The sequence below is a fragment of the Phaenicophaeus curvirostris genome, chromosome 6 (assembly GCF_032191515.1).
Source record: "Phaenicophaeus curvirostris isolate KB17595 chromosome 6, BPBGC_Pcur_1.0, whole genome shotgun sequence".
NCBI classification, from domain to species: domain Eukaryota; kingdom Metazoa; phylum Chordata; class Aves; order Cuculiformes; family Cuculidae; genus Phaenicophaeus; species Phaenicophaeus curvirostris.
The window spans coordinates 21,996,977-22,015,967 of record NC_091397.1 but is presented as its reverse complement, the minus strand read 5'-3'; the positions used below and the strand labels follow the sequence as shown (position 1 = coordinate 22,015,967).

The 18,991-nt window shown below is 38.8% G+C and overlaps 1 protein-coding gene across 2 annotated transcripts in view; it reads right to left on the bottom strand.

Moving 5' to 3' along the window:
- Positions 1-1,265: 1,265 nt before the first annotated feature.
- Positions 1,266-18,991, bottom strand: part of ST8SIA6 (ST8 alpha-N-acetyl-neuraminide alpha-2,8-sialyltransferase 6) — a 43,949-nt gene continuing 26,223 nt past the window's right edge. For both annotated transcript variants that reach the window (XM_069859553.1, XM_069859554.1), the window contains 4 exons: positions 17,222-17,334; positions 16,059-16,151; positions 13,334-13,806; positions 1,266-8,981 (listed from right to left, as the gene is read on the bottom strand). In XM_069859553.1, the coding sequence (XP_069715654.1) occupies positions 13,338-13,806; positions 16,059-16,151; positions 17,222-17,334 (675 nt within the window). In that variant the 3' untranslated portion in view covers positions 1,266-8,981; positions 13,334-13,337. The remainder of the gene's footprint in view (positions 8,982-13,333; positions 13,807-16,058; positions 16,152-17,221; positions 17,335-18,991) is intronic.

Sequence of the window (18,991 nt, the reverse complement as noted above, 5' to 3'; positions counted from 1 at the left end):
CCAGCTTTTTCCAGACCAATCCCCTTTTAAGCAGGGGATAAGGAAGAGGCAATGTTTTGTCTAGGGCAGCACTCACTCTGTACATGGATCAGGCAGTGCTGTTCTTTCAATGTTTAGCTGTCATCAGCTAATTATTTGAGATGTCTAGGCTCATTCGAAGACGATTTCTTTCCCACAGCAGAGATCACAGTTCTGCTTTAGAAATTGCTCACATTATGAGGACACATTCACAAACAAAACTCCAGCAGTCAGTGCAGCAAACAAAAGAAACGCTTTGGTTTTGATCATGAATGACTGACTGACAAGCCAGATGAAGGAAAGGGGCCACAAAGACTCAGCTCTTCATCTAGTGGTCTGTAAGAACAACTAACAACTTCCAGATCTAATCCTCTGTTCTGGCTGCAATTTGGCAATTGGAGTTCAGTCCCTAGAGGGCTCTAAAGGCTAATAGTCCACATCACAAACAGCTGCATGTACATATTTGACCTGATTTGATGAGACGGTAAGCTTCTATTTGGAGAAGTCACAGTAAGCAGTGCAGAAGCTATACAATCTTCTTCTGTCCAAAAGTAAAAATTAAATGCTTTGAGGGAAAGTATTTCCTCTAAAAGTCATCTATTCACTATAACTATCTGTGTATGTGTCCTGCAACCAAAATCTTATTAAGGAAAAAACCCAGATAAACGAGCCACTGAAACATGCCTAAAGTGCTACTAGATGCACCTCTACTAGACCTGTACTTATGTTCAGTATTATGTTAAGAAAAACTTCCGCATCAATGGTTTAAACGTTTTCAGTTAATCAATGTTTTCAAAGTGTTCTGTTATTTTTAGAGATAATTTTCAAATTTAATAGCTATTTTTAGTGAAAAAATGTAACAATTTTTTTGTTTTGTTTGGTTCATTTCCTTGTTTGATTTTTCTTCAACAAATAATTTTAAAAGTACCTCAAGCCATTACAAGGAACAAAACAAGATGGTTAATTGTGTTGCCATGCATGAATGAAAAAGACTGAAATAACAAGGAGGTATTATTTAAGGAATACATATTTATACATGGATCAATGCCCCAAGCCCCCATACCTGTTTTTAAGCATAACTTACTTTTTCCCTTGTACAATTTTGAGGAACTGCCCATATTTCTATTGACAGTTTCTAACACTGCTGTAGAGGAATCAGACTAATGAAGTTTCTACACTGTTGTGCTTCAGAAGACCTATTCTTGACTGCTAGGCCTCAGGAATATAAAAAGAAAAAAAAATCACAATTATGCCTAATAAGTCTTTATTTCCAAACAGAAATTGCAAAAATATTCTATTACAGACCAAGTAACAAGTGCAGAATCCTAAGTATGCATTATAACAGTGAAACCATTGCTTCCTTGACAAAAAATCATTAGGCACTTAAAACATGAAACAAAGTACAAATTAAATCAGCCATAACAGATGACTCAACAATACAACTTCATCTTGGTTTTCTGTAATAAAAGCACACACACACGGTTGAGGGGCTTTCTGTGCCTCCTCTTAAGTCCTGCGCAGAGACACTTCTACATTATGCTGCACACATTCTACTCAGACAATATCAAGTTCACATCTGGAAACATAAAGAAGTTCAGTGTTGAGAGAATCTGAAAGGATCTTTTTGGAAACAGCAGTAGCAGAGCCTGTACTAGCAGCTTTACACAGAGCCTGGTGCATGTGGAGGAGCACAATTATACCAGCTCCAAGAGGGATAAGCTCTGCTTGGATAGTTGCATCAAAAAGAATGGAGCCAAAATAATTGCAAATACTACACATCTTAACAGACAATGAAACCTCTGGGCTAAAGCTATCATGGAAATGTTATGACATTACATTTTGACAGATGGAACAGTCTCTGAAAAGAAAGATCACGTATTTGCCATCCCTTAGGAGCAGCCTCAGGTAGAACCTCTCCATTCACCTATCTTCTTACTTGTAGTTTTTGAACTAAATCAGAAGCAGAGGTAGCCACTTAGACCCACTTAGAAAGGTAAATATCAGAAGCAAGTGTCCAAATGACTAATGAAAATAACCTTCTAGAAAACACATACCCTTAAAAATTATTTTGGGTGGAACCACTGGTTTTTTAGGTGACATTATGTAACTTCCCCAGCAGTTTACTCTGGCAGTATAAAATAAAATTAATATTTTAAATAATTTTAATTAGATATTAAAATAAAAGTATATTAAGAATATTAACATAAAATCATTTGAAGCTACAATATAAAATGTGCATATAAAACGTGCAGAAATTTCAGCTACTATACTTCAATTTCTCAAGAATTCAAGAATGGTTTTATACCATAAGCACTGACAATAAATACACCAAGACAGAGGTGTTTTTAGAGTATCACCTGACAGCTGAACCAAGAGCTGAGAAGCCTAGTGGGCTGTTGAACTGCAGACCTGCTATGAAGACTCTCCTCTTGTCAGCGACTAAAGCAAATAGTGAAGAATTTTAGAACAGCAATTTTGTTATAGACCAGAGCACCCTGTCACAACCAGGAGCATGATTCACCCTGACGGCCTCTTGCCATGATACCATGAATTCATGGTGGGACCATTAAACACTCCTATCATATAATTGTCTCAGTTTTCTCCCCCACTGCAGAAAAGCAGGATTTAAAAAAGGCAAGACACAACAGTACCAGGAGCAGCAATAAGCACTGAAGTGGCATACTGTACTGCTGAAGCTACACCAGGATTTAGCAAAACACAGATTTGAATGCTCATCTGGTGGCAATGCAAGGAGGCCACTCCTCATATTTACCCTTGAGGGCTAAAACAACTTCCAGTAGTTGTGGTACTTGCAATAAAGAAGCACAGCCAGACTGTTTTCATCCTTAACCCAGTATTTGCCCACACCTGCCACTGACAGGCAGTTATTGCTGACACAGAGAGGGGTGTGAGCTCAATAAATCACCATACCTCGAAGTAATAAGTTTAGTTAATGTGTGGGGCTCCTTGGTGTATGGCAAATCCAAGCTGGTATACTCCCATTAGGTTAAGCTCTTGTCATATTGCTTGAATTTGTTCAGCATCAAGAGCATACTGACAGGCTGCTACCCCAGCTGGACCCATACAAGATAACCCAGTAACATGGGGTCATTCCTCTGGTGAACTGGCTTTCCCAGAAAAGCAAGGTATTCTGAAATGCGACTTCATGGAAGAAGTTTGCTAAATAACAGCAATAGTTCCTTTGTTTAGTGGCATGCTGCAAATTGTTTCATGCTTTACTTGATCATTATGATAATTCAGAGCCAATTAAGAAATACTTTATAAAAATCTGAAACAAAGCTTAATAAATACAAATCTGTCTGCTCGTCGTGCTCTGCTGCTGAAAGCCTCAGAGTACCCTGAGAGATCAGCAGCCTTTAAAACTTGGCTGTCCAGAAATTCAGAGAAGGATTATATTCCAATCTAAAATGACAGAATGCAATATCAAGGCAGCCAGGCTTTACATGGTAAACACACATCCCTTTGTCACTGTTTCTGGCTAGCAGAACCAGAGGAAAGAGATCTGCTGCTGAAGCGTCACAAGATGAAGGATTACATGGCTGTGAATATTTAAAATTAAGATATATTTAACTAATAATCTCATATGTAAGAAGTCCCAGGGAGGTGGCTGACTCGCCTTCCCTGGAGGTGTTTAAGGTGCAGGTGGATGAGGTACTGAGGGGCATGGTTTAGAGATTGGTGGGAATGGTTGGACTCGATGATCCGGTTGGTCTCTTCCAACCTGGTGATTCTATGATTCTATGATTCTACTGCTTCAGAGTATGCAACAAGGGGCTATCAGCTGTTTGAAATAAAGCTGTTTCAGAATTAGCACTTCCTTCCGCTTGAGCTCACACAGACTCCTGTATACAAGTGGACGTATCCTTTGTGGATCTGAGAGTCTCTGGGGGAGCTATTGCAGGGATGTTCAGAATCTCACTCCACAGATTTGTCACATGAGATCAAGTGACAGGATAAAAAGATCCCCAGGTCAAATGTTTTTTAAAGCTAGATTGTTGTGTCAGCCTGTAGCTCCACCACAGTCTTTCTAGGGTTAAGTTCTAAATGATTAACTGACCCAGACCAATTAACCAATCAAGATACCTGTACTGGATAAAATCAAATAATACATAACAATAGGATTGGGCATTTTTAATAGTTTGAGAGGGCACAGAAGGTGCTAGGTCAGTAGATCATTAGTTTCTTTACCTGAATCACTCAGGAAAGAGAATTTCATCTTGACTCAAACATGGTTATGTGGTCAGACATCTCACTACTGCACAATGGGAAGAGAATCAAAGTGAGATTAACTAGTGTCAAAACTGCCAGACCTAGAGCAGCTTTGTTCTCTGCAGATGCTGTTTGAGATGCAATAACAAAGTAACTTTATGCAAATTTACTATTAGTGAACTGAGAACGAGTATTTACAGTCAAAGGTTTTTTTATGGTTATCACGTCAGAACCTGCAGAGGGTGGGCAGCTTGTTAAAATGACTGTAACGGGAAAGAGAGAAGAGGGAGAAATAATTAACCAGTGCAAGTACCCAGAGTTCTTAGGCACCTTCTGTCAACCCAGGGAGAGACAAGTTCTTGCCCACCAGGATGATCATGTCTCCCTTCTGACTGGGGAGAATCCCAGAGATGTTACCTTCCTGACTTAATCAAGGTTTCAGGGACCACTGGGCCTATCAACAGCCATCAGATAACAAACGGCCTCTGCTACATCGGTACAGTCCACCTGCATGGTCTCACCCCCTCCTTTGCTTTGACTCTGAAATTCCCCTGGCTCTGTTGGTATGAACCAATTTTCTCTTTTTGTTGCCATGTCAGGTTTTCACTAGCTCAGTACAAGCTCAGACAGGAGCCAGAGACAGCATAAAGGAAGGGGCAAAGCACAAGAACATGGACTGGGCTGTGTAGCCAGCCATTACAGCTTAAGCCACCCCAAATTTAGCACCTCCAATGAGGCAGTGAAAACACCCTACAACGCTCCCTTCCTTGAGATGCAAACCAAGACATTTTAAGTATGTTTTACTACACCACAAGCATAGCAACATTTGATTCATAGCCATACAAACCTCCTAACAGACACTAAACAGGAGTACGTAATGCCCCACAGAGGGAAATTACCAACTCGAGGCACCACTGGATCTTAAAGGAAGATACAACATTAAAGATTCAGAGGAGAAAAAGGAATAAAAGCAACAAAGCAAGCTTTAATCTAACAAAGCAGTCATGTGCAAGGACACTGTCAGACTCTGCAAAGGTACAGTGGAACTATTATTATGTTATCAGTGCTTCTATCTTTAGAAAACTATCTAATCTCAATATTCGCTCCACAACATGTGACAGCATTGGAGGCCCACAAACCCTAAAAATGATTATTCCTCATGTGAAGTAGAGGGAACTGAAAGGCCCTTCCCTTACCTTTGGTCAAAAATCCTTAATCAAAACTGCACTTGCCTTGGTCTTGCAAGTATCATAAAAACTCCCAGTCAGGTACAAAATCCATTTATTTATCACTAACCTAGCACACATTGTAAAATAAATGAGAAATTACAGATGTAAAATAAATGAGAAATGGCTTATTTGGCTACCCAAGAACATACCCTTTCCCTTACTTCAGCAAGTCCTGATCAATCTAACTGTATCCTGTCACACAGAAATGCCACTATTAACTCACTCAGCCTGTACACAAGTTAAAACGACCTAGCCACCAAGCACACAGCAGCAGTAGCTATAATAAAGCCTAGTACAAGGTCAGCACTCCTGTGGAGTGCAACTAACAATCTCATAATCACTTCATGTCTTGAGCAAGCCTTGAGAAAGTTATATTAAAAATAGGTTCTTAATCTAAAGTCTAGTAGAGCATATTTTTATTCAATGAGGAGCCAAGAGCATTGTAGGAAAGGGTAGGAAAGGTTAACAATTTACTCACACAGTTCTTGTCAGTCCTGTGCTCCACACGAATCACTGAGATCTTTGAGAGCACAGAGTAGGTCTTCAGGTCAATGGCAAGTTTAAAATGCTGAAATAGCACTAAAAAGTCAAAGTGTCTGTTCATGTTACAGAGCTTTCTGTTTGCTCTCATTTGTGAGTGCTACATCACATTCCTTCAGTTAAGACTTCTTTTTGCCAAGGAAACTAGAATAGGTTTCTTCTTTTCAGCTAAAGCTCTCCTAAAATGCATTCCTATAACCTTTCCTGTTACTAATACATGTGTGTTATAAATAACATAGCTGCACAGAAATAGTCCAGACACGTAACTTCAGCTTTTTATGGTGTGTCATGGTACACTACACAGATTTATTCACTAAGACAATGCAATATGGTGCTAACAAACACGCATTTCTGAAAAAAAGCTGCTTCTCCACTACAAATAAAATTAATTTTCTCCCCTCCACATCTTCTATTATACTTATACCAAATCAGTTTATTCCACTTTACTAGTGCTGAGTAGTTAATTGAATTTAATCTGAGTGATGAATTATTTCCATCACCTCTACATACACATAAAACACCTGTAATTGTTCTAGATACAATGCAAGATCCTCTCAATCTCTAGAAGAGGTATGATTTTTTCCAAGTCAAATTATGTAGCTGCTACACAGCCAAGATCATCTCACTGCACGGTGCTAGACTGGAAGAAATAAGTCTTTGAATGAACACAGGTGCATCTTTGTCTCTCTGGGTGAAATATGACGTGGTTCTCCTCAACCTAGGCTGTTTGCATCACCCAAAGTACAAGTACACCACTTTTTACAGCTTTCAGCTACAAACACTCAGGGACAATCTATGTGAATGATTTATAGTGTAGGAGGAACTCTTTTGGGAGCAAATTCAACTCTAATCTATAACTAGGGTCTTGCAAGTTGGCAATCATCCATAACGCTCATAACATGGATGCAGGATCTTGCAGCAGCCAACTCTCTACACATGAGCAGCAGATGCCTGTGGCCAGAAACTGGCACAAATTTCACTGCTGGTGAAGACAAAATGTGGATGTGTGGTGCTGGAACCATAACAGACCACAGTAAATCAAACCCTTGTGCTCATCTCTTTCAGCCACCAGCTGGTAACGCAGATGTACCAGTCAATTCTGATGTCTCTGAGTCTGTTAAAGGCCCTACTGATATTCAGAGGTCCACTCGCCATTCAGTGCTCCTAGGTACTGTCTATTTTTTTAAAACCTTATTTTGCAAACAATTCACTTTATTGCTGATATTTGCAGCCACCATTTATAGATACTTCTGCTTGGGTAGGAGTAGTATTGGGTTCTGACAAGATTATCTTGGAAGCAGATCAAGATGCTGAATGTGTCTCAACTAACACACCTGGAACCATAACAATTGATTCTAATACTTTCAGGATTATTTATGTGATTATAAAACTGCTGCAAGGTAAGCTTTCAAGTATTGCAGCAATACAGAATGCGCTTATAGAGTATCAGTTGAAAAGTTTTTTTTTGAACCTTATTTTACAAGGTTCAATTCATCTAAGCAGAAATTTTTTGCAGATATAATCCTCAATGAGTGGAATATTAAATGTTCTTTAAATCAGTTGTTTGAGGATTTAATGCTACAGTGGCAAATGCAGTTTTAGTAAACAAAATACCTGATACTATCTGACTGTAAAAGAAGGACACACTATCTTTGAACTGATCATTCAGTAGACTCTTAATAAATTTACTGAAACTCTTAATAGAAACCGGTTATTACAAAATTTTTGTTGTTTTTTTGGTTGGCTTGTTTGGGGTTTTTTCCTGCAGTAAAACATATAAGCAATAACATGCAAGCAGCCACAGCTAGCAGAACACTGCTTGTCATAGCTCCTGTAAATGTTAATGTAATACTCTCCACTGGGCTGATATTTCACTTTCTGCTGTCACAGGATGTTTCTCCACAGGTATTCCTGGACTATATGGAAACTTAGAGCACAAGAAATGCACGGGTTTTAAACTAAGTTACTGTAGGTTCTTTTTTCATATGTCCTAGTATAGGAAAAAAACTTGGAGTTGATTTTAAGAGGAACATTCTTCTAATAATGCTTAGTGCAATTTCCTGATCTGTACTCAAATATTGATAGAAGCAATGCTATGTGACAAAGAAATAGAAGAAATTATAGGTTTGGCACCAGTATTTCTTCTAATGAATGGTTCATCTCGTATGTCAGCTAAGATACAGATCTGGGATTGCAGGACTGTGTGCAAAGTCACACCCTACCAGGTCTCTGGAGATTGCAGCATGGAACCTAGTTTACTGCCATCATTTGGAGCTGAACAGGACCTTAAATTGGTACACAAGCAAGAAAAGGGATTTAAAAACAGTTATACAGCTCTTCTTGTTCACAAAATTAACATAATTCACATGAGTGATCCCATTAAATCCACAACATTATCTATTGCCCACAAAATGAGAGCCCATAAACCACTTGACTATTTCTAAGGTGGGACAAACTAAAAATGACATGGCTCTGAATTAATTACTCCTCTGTAGCTCTCCTCATCACCCACGCCATACAGACAAATGCTAGAGGTTACAGGATCAAGTTCTTAATCGAAAGCGTTCACTGCCAAGTCATGCAGCTATCATATTGCCTATATTATGTGAAATTAACAAAACCAGAAATCTTATGTCAAAATATTTTAATGATACTTTAAGAAGCAAAACATGATGAATGTCACATATTGCCACCATCCTGAGATTGTGCTTTGCTGCAATTAAGCCAATAGTCAGGAGTTTGAGAATTTCCCAAATAAATGCTATTTTGTGTTTTTTAAAAAATGATCACTTAAAAATCAGAAATGTAGCAGTCACTGTGTGAAAAATCACTTCCTTTTCTCCCCAAGAGTAAAATACTTCTGTATTATAATAATGCAGTTTAATGCTCACAAAATCACATCAGACCAATATCCAACACCGATCTGCCGAGATATATACAAATTGTCTCCTTAGGATCATCACCCTGGAATTAAGACAACAAAATATGTTACTGATATTTCTCGTATAGTAGAAAATCTGCTTGTTGTATTCAAAATGAGCCAATAGCTTAGTCCTCTGTGTATGCATTTCACCTTCTGCATCTCCTATTTCAGCCTGATTTCAGAGGGAGTCTATGACATTTACTGTATAGTATCACAGGCTTGCAAAACTCTGCTGGGTGAGCTGGACTGCTAGTGCCTGATGTAGCTTGAGCATCTGCTCTTTCTAAAGGACTCCTCCATTTGAATATCCCCAAAACTGCTCACACTTACCCCACCCTGCAGCACCCTCTTCAGCCTTCCTAAGCTAAAGAAGGTTGGGTCTAACCAGTATCTTCATAGGACACATCTGCTGCTAATCTGAATATGGATATGTTCTAAATTGTATTATCTTAATCACATTTTGCATTAGCTAGGGATTGAAATGATTCTGTTTCTCCAACAGGGTAGTTCTGCTGTGGAAAAAACCCCAGCCCTTCTAGATCTGGAAATACTTTTTCATTTGATTTGAAATCTACCATAAACTCTAATTTGATTTAAACTACATTTTTCTATTCTGGTGGGTTTTAACTAAACCAGAAGCAACTTATCTCCATTTGTTTCATTACTAACATTATTCTTAACACTGAAACTTTGTTAGTGGCAGAACATGAGCAAAGTGTGTGCTTAAAAGCTCTATTAAATGGGTACTAAAGCAGAAGACCTTTCTTTCAAAGTTGTATACATTTAATAATTTCACACTACTAATTTCCCAAGCCAAGGATAGGCTGAAATTTGGCTGCCCGACAGGAATCCAGAGGTGTCCTTATTTTCAAAATGTGGTATCATTTTTCTTAAGGTAATTCCAAGTGAACTGTGGGGTAGCTCATATTTCCCTAGCTACACTGAGACAACAGAAGCATAAAAAAATCAGCAGAATTTAACCTTATATCGGTATCTTACTATTTTACAAATAGGTTATTTATAATAATTATATTTATAAATAGGTTACTTAGAACAGTATTTATCACTTATTTGGATCGCAGCAGCTTTTAGGATTAAAAAAAAAAAGATCACACGCTGACAGAGTTTGAAACAAAATGATTCTCTTTGAGGTTAATTCCTGAGCAAGTAAGCAGGTGGACTTTACAGGATGCTGCACTGCTAGCTCCACCTTGAGTGGAGGGCTGCACTGCAGCTAATCAGAAATAGATGACTTTTAATCATCTGGTTGGAATTAAAAGGCCCAGTTTTAGTTTTGACTTTCCAGGTCAGATACACTCGTACTCAGTTGAGGGTTCAGCAGTTCCTACTTGCTAACCACCAGCACACCTCTGTTCAAGCACTACTCCTTCAGCCCTTTTGCTCAGTCGATACAAGACTATTCTCTTTCCCAGGCTCAGGCAGTCTTAGTCTCATTCTTAGTTTCTACACTTCTTTCTGTTGATTGACTTCTCTGAGCAGCTGCTTAATGCTACTATGCTGTATGTCAAAGGAATACATGCTCATCTTCCCCCCGTCTCTTTCTAGCAAGCAGAAAACCTGATGGATTCTTGGTCAGACAAAATTTGCATTTTAACCAGGCTTCTGGGCAATCAAATTTTTGCCAGTCTGATTAATTTATCATTTGACAATTTTTATAATCAGATTATTTTTGTCTATTTCTAAATATGAATCAGGCCATTTCCCCTCCCTGAACTTATGTTTACTTGAAGCTAATGAAAGGCCCTTCAGGCTTATCAGGTTAAGCCAGCGGACAGACAAGACTTCCTTCAGCTGCAAGGCCATAGCAAAAACAATTTAGTAATTTAATGCAAAACAATAATGATCATTATTTTAACTACATTTCAAGATTTTGTTCATGTTTCACTCTCCATTTTACCATCAGTGACAGGTACACATTGGCTTTAGCAAAGACATGTATGTCTGTGGAGCATAATCATAAAGGTACAGAAGCATATATTAAGGCAGATGGAGCTTCCCACATTATTCAGCACCAGCTCTACAGGGCTCTCATACTTGACAATTCCCTCTATCCAATAAGCAAAGTTCACCTTTACAACAGCAAAAATGGTGTATAGGAGCAAGACTGCCAAAACGATCACTGGGAGGCGGTTATGCTTTCGCTACACTATTCCATAACCTGCTGCCTGCTTGCAATATAGATGCTTGCAGTAGAGTAGCTTCCTCTGCTTCTTATTTACAGCAGCATATTTTTTTGTCCCAGTAATGTATGAGGGAAGTTCTGCCTGAGGGCACCTAGTGGTGTAAGGAACCTTCAGCTACACACAAAGATGGAAGAGCACAGAGCAGGGAGAAGAACATAAAAGGGAAATTGAAAAGAGAAAGGTAATTGTTCAATATTTAGAAAAGGTCATCTTCAGTGAAATATACTCATTACAGAATTTCAATTATCTCTAATAGCTGATAATAGTAGCAGAGTGGTAGCTCATACTGAAAGCATTTAATTTCTTTGGTTTTAAAGGAATAACTTTTTTCTTTATAAATACGACTAAATATTATTTTTTCTCTACTCTGATACAGTGGAGAAAAATCTTAGCACAGCACAACTTATCCTTCTGCTTGTTTCTCTCTTACATCTTATTTTGCAAGTTTGGCCACAAAAGTGATTTTCAGTCTGTCAAGCATGGACAGCATTTAATTAACCTATTCAGATGCTTAAACATTTTTGTGGCTTCTATCTGCTTCTCTCTAGATTAAATATTCATGAAGAACTGCCTTTCATTTTCTTAGCTACTGTAGTTACTACAATTAAAATTACATAGTATGTCTCCTGGGATTTGTACTATAGGAAGAATAAATACAATAGAAACTGGAGGGTATGAACAACTTAGCTGCTAAGAAAAAATATGTTATGTATTTCTTACCCTTTCCAATATGCTGCAATGTTTCACAAGCAAAACAGCAAACCTTAGCCACAGGAAACTGCAAACACATACACCTCCTCCTAAGTATGGACTAGGAGAATGGGTTCACTAGATGGCTTGTAGCTCCGTTCTCACATGGTTTATATTATTCTAATAATGTATGAAAGCAGTTTATTTTTCTATTTCTTTAAATAAACTGAAACTGAATAAAACTGTTTCTAGGTACTAGCAATCTGCTAGTTTAAAACTTAGCAGCCTCTGATGATGAACCAAGTGCGGCTGTAACTTTGATAGCACGTTTTCTAAATAACGTCAAAGGATATTTTCAAATACATTTCAGATCTTTGCTAGAAGACAAGCCCTTAGCTTTTGAAGTTATAATTTCTGGCTTGAACAAGATAATGCTATTTTAACTTATTTAACTTGAGTAATAAATTTGTGAGTTTACATCAGTCCAGTTAAAGCATACTGTATACAATGGTAGTTCTACTGCACATTTCACTTACTGTTATATTAACTTGAACCCCCTGGAAAATCTGTTCTGTGAAAGGCAAATCTAGCAACAGTACTATGAGCTGGGGAATTTCTGAGTTAGCTTAAAAGATGAGGAAGTACTTATACAAATATGTTTATTTTGTCAAGAGGACAAGCCAAGATTGAAAACACACAGACAAGTCTTTTCAAAGAAGTCATCTGTAATCTGTACATAGTAAACTGACTCAAGGTCAGAGGCCAGACTCTATGCTGCATTTCTCTGAGGCAATACACAGAAGGTAGAGACAGTTAGAAAGGACAGAGGGAAGGGAATGACACTTCATCCTATATTTATAACTTCCAGATTCTGAGCTGCCTCAAGATAAAATCATGAGCAAGATCTACGGTCGTGTATGGCAGCTTCCTCACTGCTGTCCACAAGCTGTTCTGCAGCTCAAGGCTGTGAGAGAATACTGCTCTGAATTTATCCTTACCTAACAAGAGGGAGCAAGGGTGCATAAGCATGCTGCTCCTTCATGGGGCAATCCTTATTTTGGCCTCTCTGTATATCTTGAAAGGCTGTGCCAGGATTAGGTGTTTTCTCTTGTAGACCATAGTATGTGATGGCCTTTAATAAAGCAATTCACAAAGGAGGCTGGTTCATGGGAATTGATAACAAACCAAACACAGGTAAGTAGAGACACATATCTGAGATAAGGGGACACTACTAACTGACTGTGAATTATGGTGATAATGTGTACTTAGCTACACTATCCATCTAAACCTGACAATTAAAAAAAAATTCTCAACTCTGTGTTACATAATATTTATTCAGAAAACTCAATCTTTCACTTCTTTATGAACGCTACTTTTATTGAGTGTGAGGTATAAGTGTCTCTCTAAGGAAAAAACAGACCTTCACTGTTCACAAAACAAATTTTACCTTGACACATTACTTAAATAAAGACATTTCATGTAGTAAGAATGTGACCTACCTTTTCAGTCTGATTCACATTTACCAAACTGCAGTTTCAAAATGCCTTTGCCATGAAGCTGAAGGATCTGATTGTATTCTTTGGGCATTGCATGGAAACCTGGTTTAGGCAGCTGATTGTCATAATAATGGTGGCTGATTGGCACCTTCTCCATGGACTTTGAGAAAGGCCAGAACCCATAAAGCTTCACACTCTCACACAGCTCAAGAGCAGCACTAGTGATCATAAAACCAGATGACAACCGGTAGGCTTTCACACCCCTAGTTCTCCAGAACTGGGCAAGACTTTTCAGATAGGTGGGGTGAAAAAATATTGCCCTTTGGGTTGCTTTGAACTCTTGCAGTGTGTGATACACTTTAAAAGAAGTGGCTGTGTTGCTTCTGAAGGAAAATGCTGGCAATAGAAGGAAAGCATCTCCATAGACCGCAATGTCATCTAGAAATTCTGTCTTCTTTTCATTTAGTTTGTTGTATCTGTGAAGTAAAACATTTCAGGATAACAGTGAATGGAAATATCAGACTATAGCAGTACAATTGCACCTGCAGATATGAGTTATGAACTCTGCTGCACCAGTTCACTATGTCTACATTGAAAATTAATACTAGCCTGTTATATGTTGTCATATGTGGATTTATGTCTGAATCACCTGAACAAGCTGGCACCCTCTTTGCGATTTGAAGCCAAAAGTATTGAGTCCTCTTTTGTAGGTAGTTGTCTCTTTGAGCAGTGTATTTTCACCTTTCAAAGGCTACCAGAGCCTATTTCTCACAAATGACTCCAGCAGAAACTAAAAAACTTGGTTTCTTTTCTGTTCACAACTTGAGCAAGTTCAAACCCTCGTGCAGCACTTTAAAACAGAGGACAGCAGCCACTGCCGTTTCCACTCAAAACACTCATGAAGGAGTTATTGGTTACTTCTTGCATAAGTGATACACCCCTTCTCAGCCTGAAGAGGTTTAAACTTACAGCTTCTGCTTCCCAGAAAAGTGCCATGACTATCAGATTCTGAAATAAAATGAATGAGAGAGACTCAGCCCCTCCTGTTGCCCCTGGGCATGCAAGAGTCCCAACACCAAAACAAGCAAGAAATGCCTGAGCCTATGTCTAGGAAGAGTGGCTGAAGGATGAACTTCTGGCCTCTACTCCAAGAATTCATTCCATTCCTACTCAGTGTAAAGTACATAAAGAACTTTCAGGACAGAATTCAGATCTCTCTTCTTCCTGAACTAGAAGCCTGTACAACTCAACCTCATCTTGTTCTCCTTTCCAGCTCTGCCGCTGTAAGGTGCAGTGTAGCCCAGCTCCATTAGGGCACATAAGGACTGTGCTTCTTTCCTCCAAAAGAGTTAACCTACATTGTACACCTTGACAAATACAGTTCAAAAGCTGATTAACAATAATAGTATCAGTCTAACCCGTTACCAAAACACAAAATTACAAATTAAAGTGAATGAAGTTAGAACAGGTCTTCTGAGATAAGAAACAAACGTAGTTCTGCTAAATGGTGCCAACTGGCTTTATGCTCCTCTTTCACAAGCATTTACAGTGTTCTCTGAATATTTAAACGATTATTTTTTTTAATTCCTAAAGTCTTCTTATAATCTCATTTCATCCTCACATAGGTTTAGCTCCTATTTCCCTTCAGTGTAACTGCTATAAACCCCAGTATGGTTTAATTTGGCTAAAAAATGAGTGCAGCTATGGAAGAACATTTTAATCAAGCCCAGACCAATCATGCATCAGGTCAGTTGTCACCAATGATGCTGAGTCACTGGACGAAGTTTTTCTTTCTCATATTCTTGTGCAGCCCCATTAACATCAGTGAGCTAAATCTGTTTCTGTGGGAAAGGGTGGAGTAAGCATCAAGGTAGTTAATACTCATTGCAAAAAATCAAGTTCTATCCTTGAATCAATGACAAATGCCAGTTAGTTATTTCTATGCTTACTGTACTTTTTTGTTCTTTCTCTAAAGGAGAAGGAAAAAAACCCCCAAACTTTGCCTGATGTTGTCTATTAGACAAATACACATATGACAGGCAATAAGATACAGTAAGATCAGTAAGCCGTAAATAACATGCCACAGCAGTCCTTTTCATAGATAAGCTGCAGTTCCAGCTGCTGAAGATGTCAGATTAGTCAGCCTGGCCTTATTAGATTTTCTTTTCATCAAGAAGGTGAAAAAAAAACTTTGCTAGGGAAAAAGTGTGTGAGCAGCTTTCATGTGGATTGAGAAAATGGATTACAGAAATCAGGTCTCCATTCAGCAAATAGCCTCCATCAGAATAGCCTCAGAGCACATCACCTAAGAACATTCACTTACATCCTACTGACAGAGTCAGGCACGCGTTTTCAAGCTTCCCTGATTTATGATTACAATTCCTTTCTTGTGTTGGGGGTCATGAAGATCATGGCGGAGGGGAAGAAGAGGCTTCGGCTTGCAAACATCTATTTTACTCTGCGTTACTCATAAATTGTGGACTGGTGCCAACTGTGAGGCACTTGCTAATCTGAGTATTGCTGACTCCTTTCTGCTACAAAAAAAAGGACCAGGTTTAACAGATTTCCGTTTAGACTGGCACATATTTTATATGAGAACTATGGCTTAATGAAGTAATCTGTATGCACTGCTCTCTTTGCTGGTCTCCCAATGGATTTTCAACAAAATCTAAATAATGTCAAACAATTATAGAGTATTTCAAAGAAACAGATTTGCAGTGGTACTTACTTCTGAGCTATGATACTCGGATTAACAGTCACAAGGTTTGTTTTATTGCCAACATCTTTGCTAATACTTCCTGTGGTTGGAGGGAGGTTGCACCTGAAAGTGAGAAACACTTACATAAACAGATGTGAACCAGAAATGCTTTGCAGTTATTATTTGCAAATTCCTCTCTTGTGCAATGACACTTTCTCATCAGCTCCCAGGGATCTCTAAGCACTTTACAAATATTAAATAAGGCTTACAGCACTTCTAGTAAAAATATTTAATCTACTGTGCAGATGGTTAAAATAGGGCACAGAGAGCTCATTTTCATAAATCATCTCACAAATCAGTAGCAAAGTTAAACTCCCAGAAGGAGCCAGTCTATGAATGCCTTGTGTTCGCTGCTGGGAAATACTGCCCCTCTTCCCTAACCAATGCTTTTCCTCTGAAAGTCTTCTATTATTTCTATTATTTTCTGTTTAAAAACAGTCTGATTGATACGAGGCCCTCAGCTTGCACAGCAATGTTGACAGCTGTTTCACAAGACAACAGCAGCATAACTTGCCCAATTGCAGAAACAGTGGCTACTGTAATAGGTAAAGAAAGCATTTTTTAGAAGTCAGTCACTTGGTAAGCTTAGCATCTTATCAAGTAAATTTTTATTAAGACAGTTACCAAACTGGAAAGACTTGTTGGTTTTTTTAAATTTGAAAAGCCCTAATACTAGATAAAAGCATGAAAGGAAACAAAATGTAGCAGACTGTGTGATTGGACAGGTAGAGGTAAACATGTGACTTTTAATACCAGTCTTTCTTTTTTCAGATTTTTCTTTATTCTCTTCTCCTGATAAAAAAAAAAAAAGCCCCCCAAAAAACAAAACCAAAACAAACCAACAAGAAAAACGTTTTCTCTCCTAAAGGATGTTAAATAGAACAGAAACTTTAAGTTCAGAACTTCAGGCTCTCAGATAATCACATCACTGGCAAAATAACTTTGTACCAGGTTTCTTAGGAAGGTATCAGCATTGTGAAACCTACAAAGCAGAAAGACTACCCATAGATAGGCAGAAATAAAGAATTACCAAGATCCTTCCTCATTGCTGCAAACTGGGATTGGCATGCTTCCAAGCCTGCCAAGTTTTTAGAAACATTCAACAGCCTTTAGAGAGAGGAAACAGCTCTTACCTAAACACAAAGTCAGAACGATCGATTTCAGCTCCACAGCTGGAATTTTTTAGAATGCCTCCATTTCCAACCACGGCACAGGTCTTGAAGGGATAGACTGAAAGAGGAGTGGACTGCAAACAAATAAAAAGACAAAGCCAATGCCTTATAAATCTTTTAACTGTTTCTTTGCTTCTTTAGTCATTTGTCCCTGCAGGTTTAATCTGGTAAATCCTAGTGAAGCATTCACCTTTTAGCAGATAGGGTTGCCAGGCCTGAACAGCCAAGACCCCAAAATAGGCACCAACACAGAACTGTGACTTCTGTCATCAGTATTTAGAGGCAAGAAGACTGGATTATTAAAACTGGATGAATATCTTTTAAGTGTACTTAACACAAAAATTGTCTACTAGCAGACTGAAACCTTGACAAAGTAAGGAACTGACTTGTACTGAAGGCAGTTTAAATTTACTCATTTTCCTTTGCACTGTAACAGATTGGGGGCTGTCACACAGTTGCTAATTTTGTCAGCTAATGGAAGGTAACTTTGTAAGTGTTCGTTACTTGGTCATCACACAATTACATTTGATGTAAAATAACAAATCTAGGGAAACCCGCCCTAACTCATGGTAGATGCGAGGGCTAACTGAAGAGGTTACTGTTTAGGGCTGTTTGCCCTCTCTACTCCTCTTATTCCTACAGGTTGCTGTCTTGCGGTTGGGAAGCTGAATTGGAGCTAAGCACATCCTCTTGTGAACTAGGACAGATCACAACCTAGCAAATTAATGTAAACTGTTAGCTATTTCAGTTAACATTAGTACAGTTGGCTGTTATCCCAGGGTCTCAGAAACATCTCATATGTCTCATTCAGCCTCTCCTGCTGTGGGAGGACTAACATTCAACAGAGGCCAACACCTGGGCAACTTTGACTGCAGAAACCAAACCTACCTGTAAAACTGAGTCAAAATTTGCTTACATAAAGTTTTATTCCTCCCCATTCTCTCATCAGCTAGCCCAAAGAGAAGTAGGAGGGGACACTTACACACAGGGCAAAAAGTATGGGGAAAAGTGGCAGACATCACGTTCCCTGGCAATATCTTATAAAACAACACATTCAAACACCTTATTCAATTTGGAAAAGACAGTAGGAAAGCACAAAGGCCAGACAACTCTTGTTGTCTCAATATATACACATACACCTGTTTTATTCTTTCATTTAGTTTAAATTTGGAACCACTGTAGCCTCGACTGTAATGAAGTTTTTAGTGATTCACAGCAGCATTAAAAAGGACTAGACTCACAGTAGCTGGGATCTCAAAAATCAAGAATGCTGAAGATGAGTAAAAGGGCCCCATTGTGCTCTTTCAAGAAACCAATTACGTCCCTGTGCCCCTCTTTGTCTGTCCTCCAGAACTTCTACGTCTATTATAAGCACTGAGCTACAAAATCTGTTTCCTTCATCAACCTGCATTTCTGGCTGCAATGGCCCCATCCCAGTGGGCAAGAAAACTGGTGAAAGTGCTAGAAGGAATGTCCTATGAGGAGCAGCTAAGGACTTTGGACTTGTCCACTCTGGAGAAAAGGAGGTTGAGGGGGAACCTCATTGCTCTCTACAGCTTCCTGAAGAGGGGAAGTGGAGAGGGAGGTGCTGGTCTCTTCTCCCTGATATCCAGGGATAGGATGTGTGGGAATGGTTCAAAGCTGTGCCAGGGAAGGTTTAGACTGGACATCAGGAAGAATTTGTTTAACAAGAGGGCGGTAAAACACTGGAACAAGCTTCCTAGAGGGGTG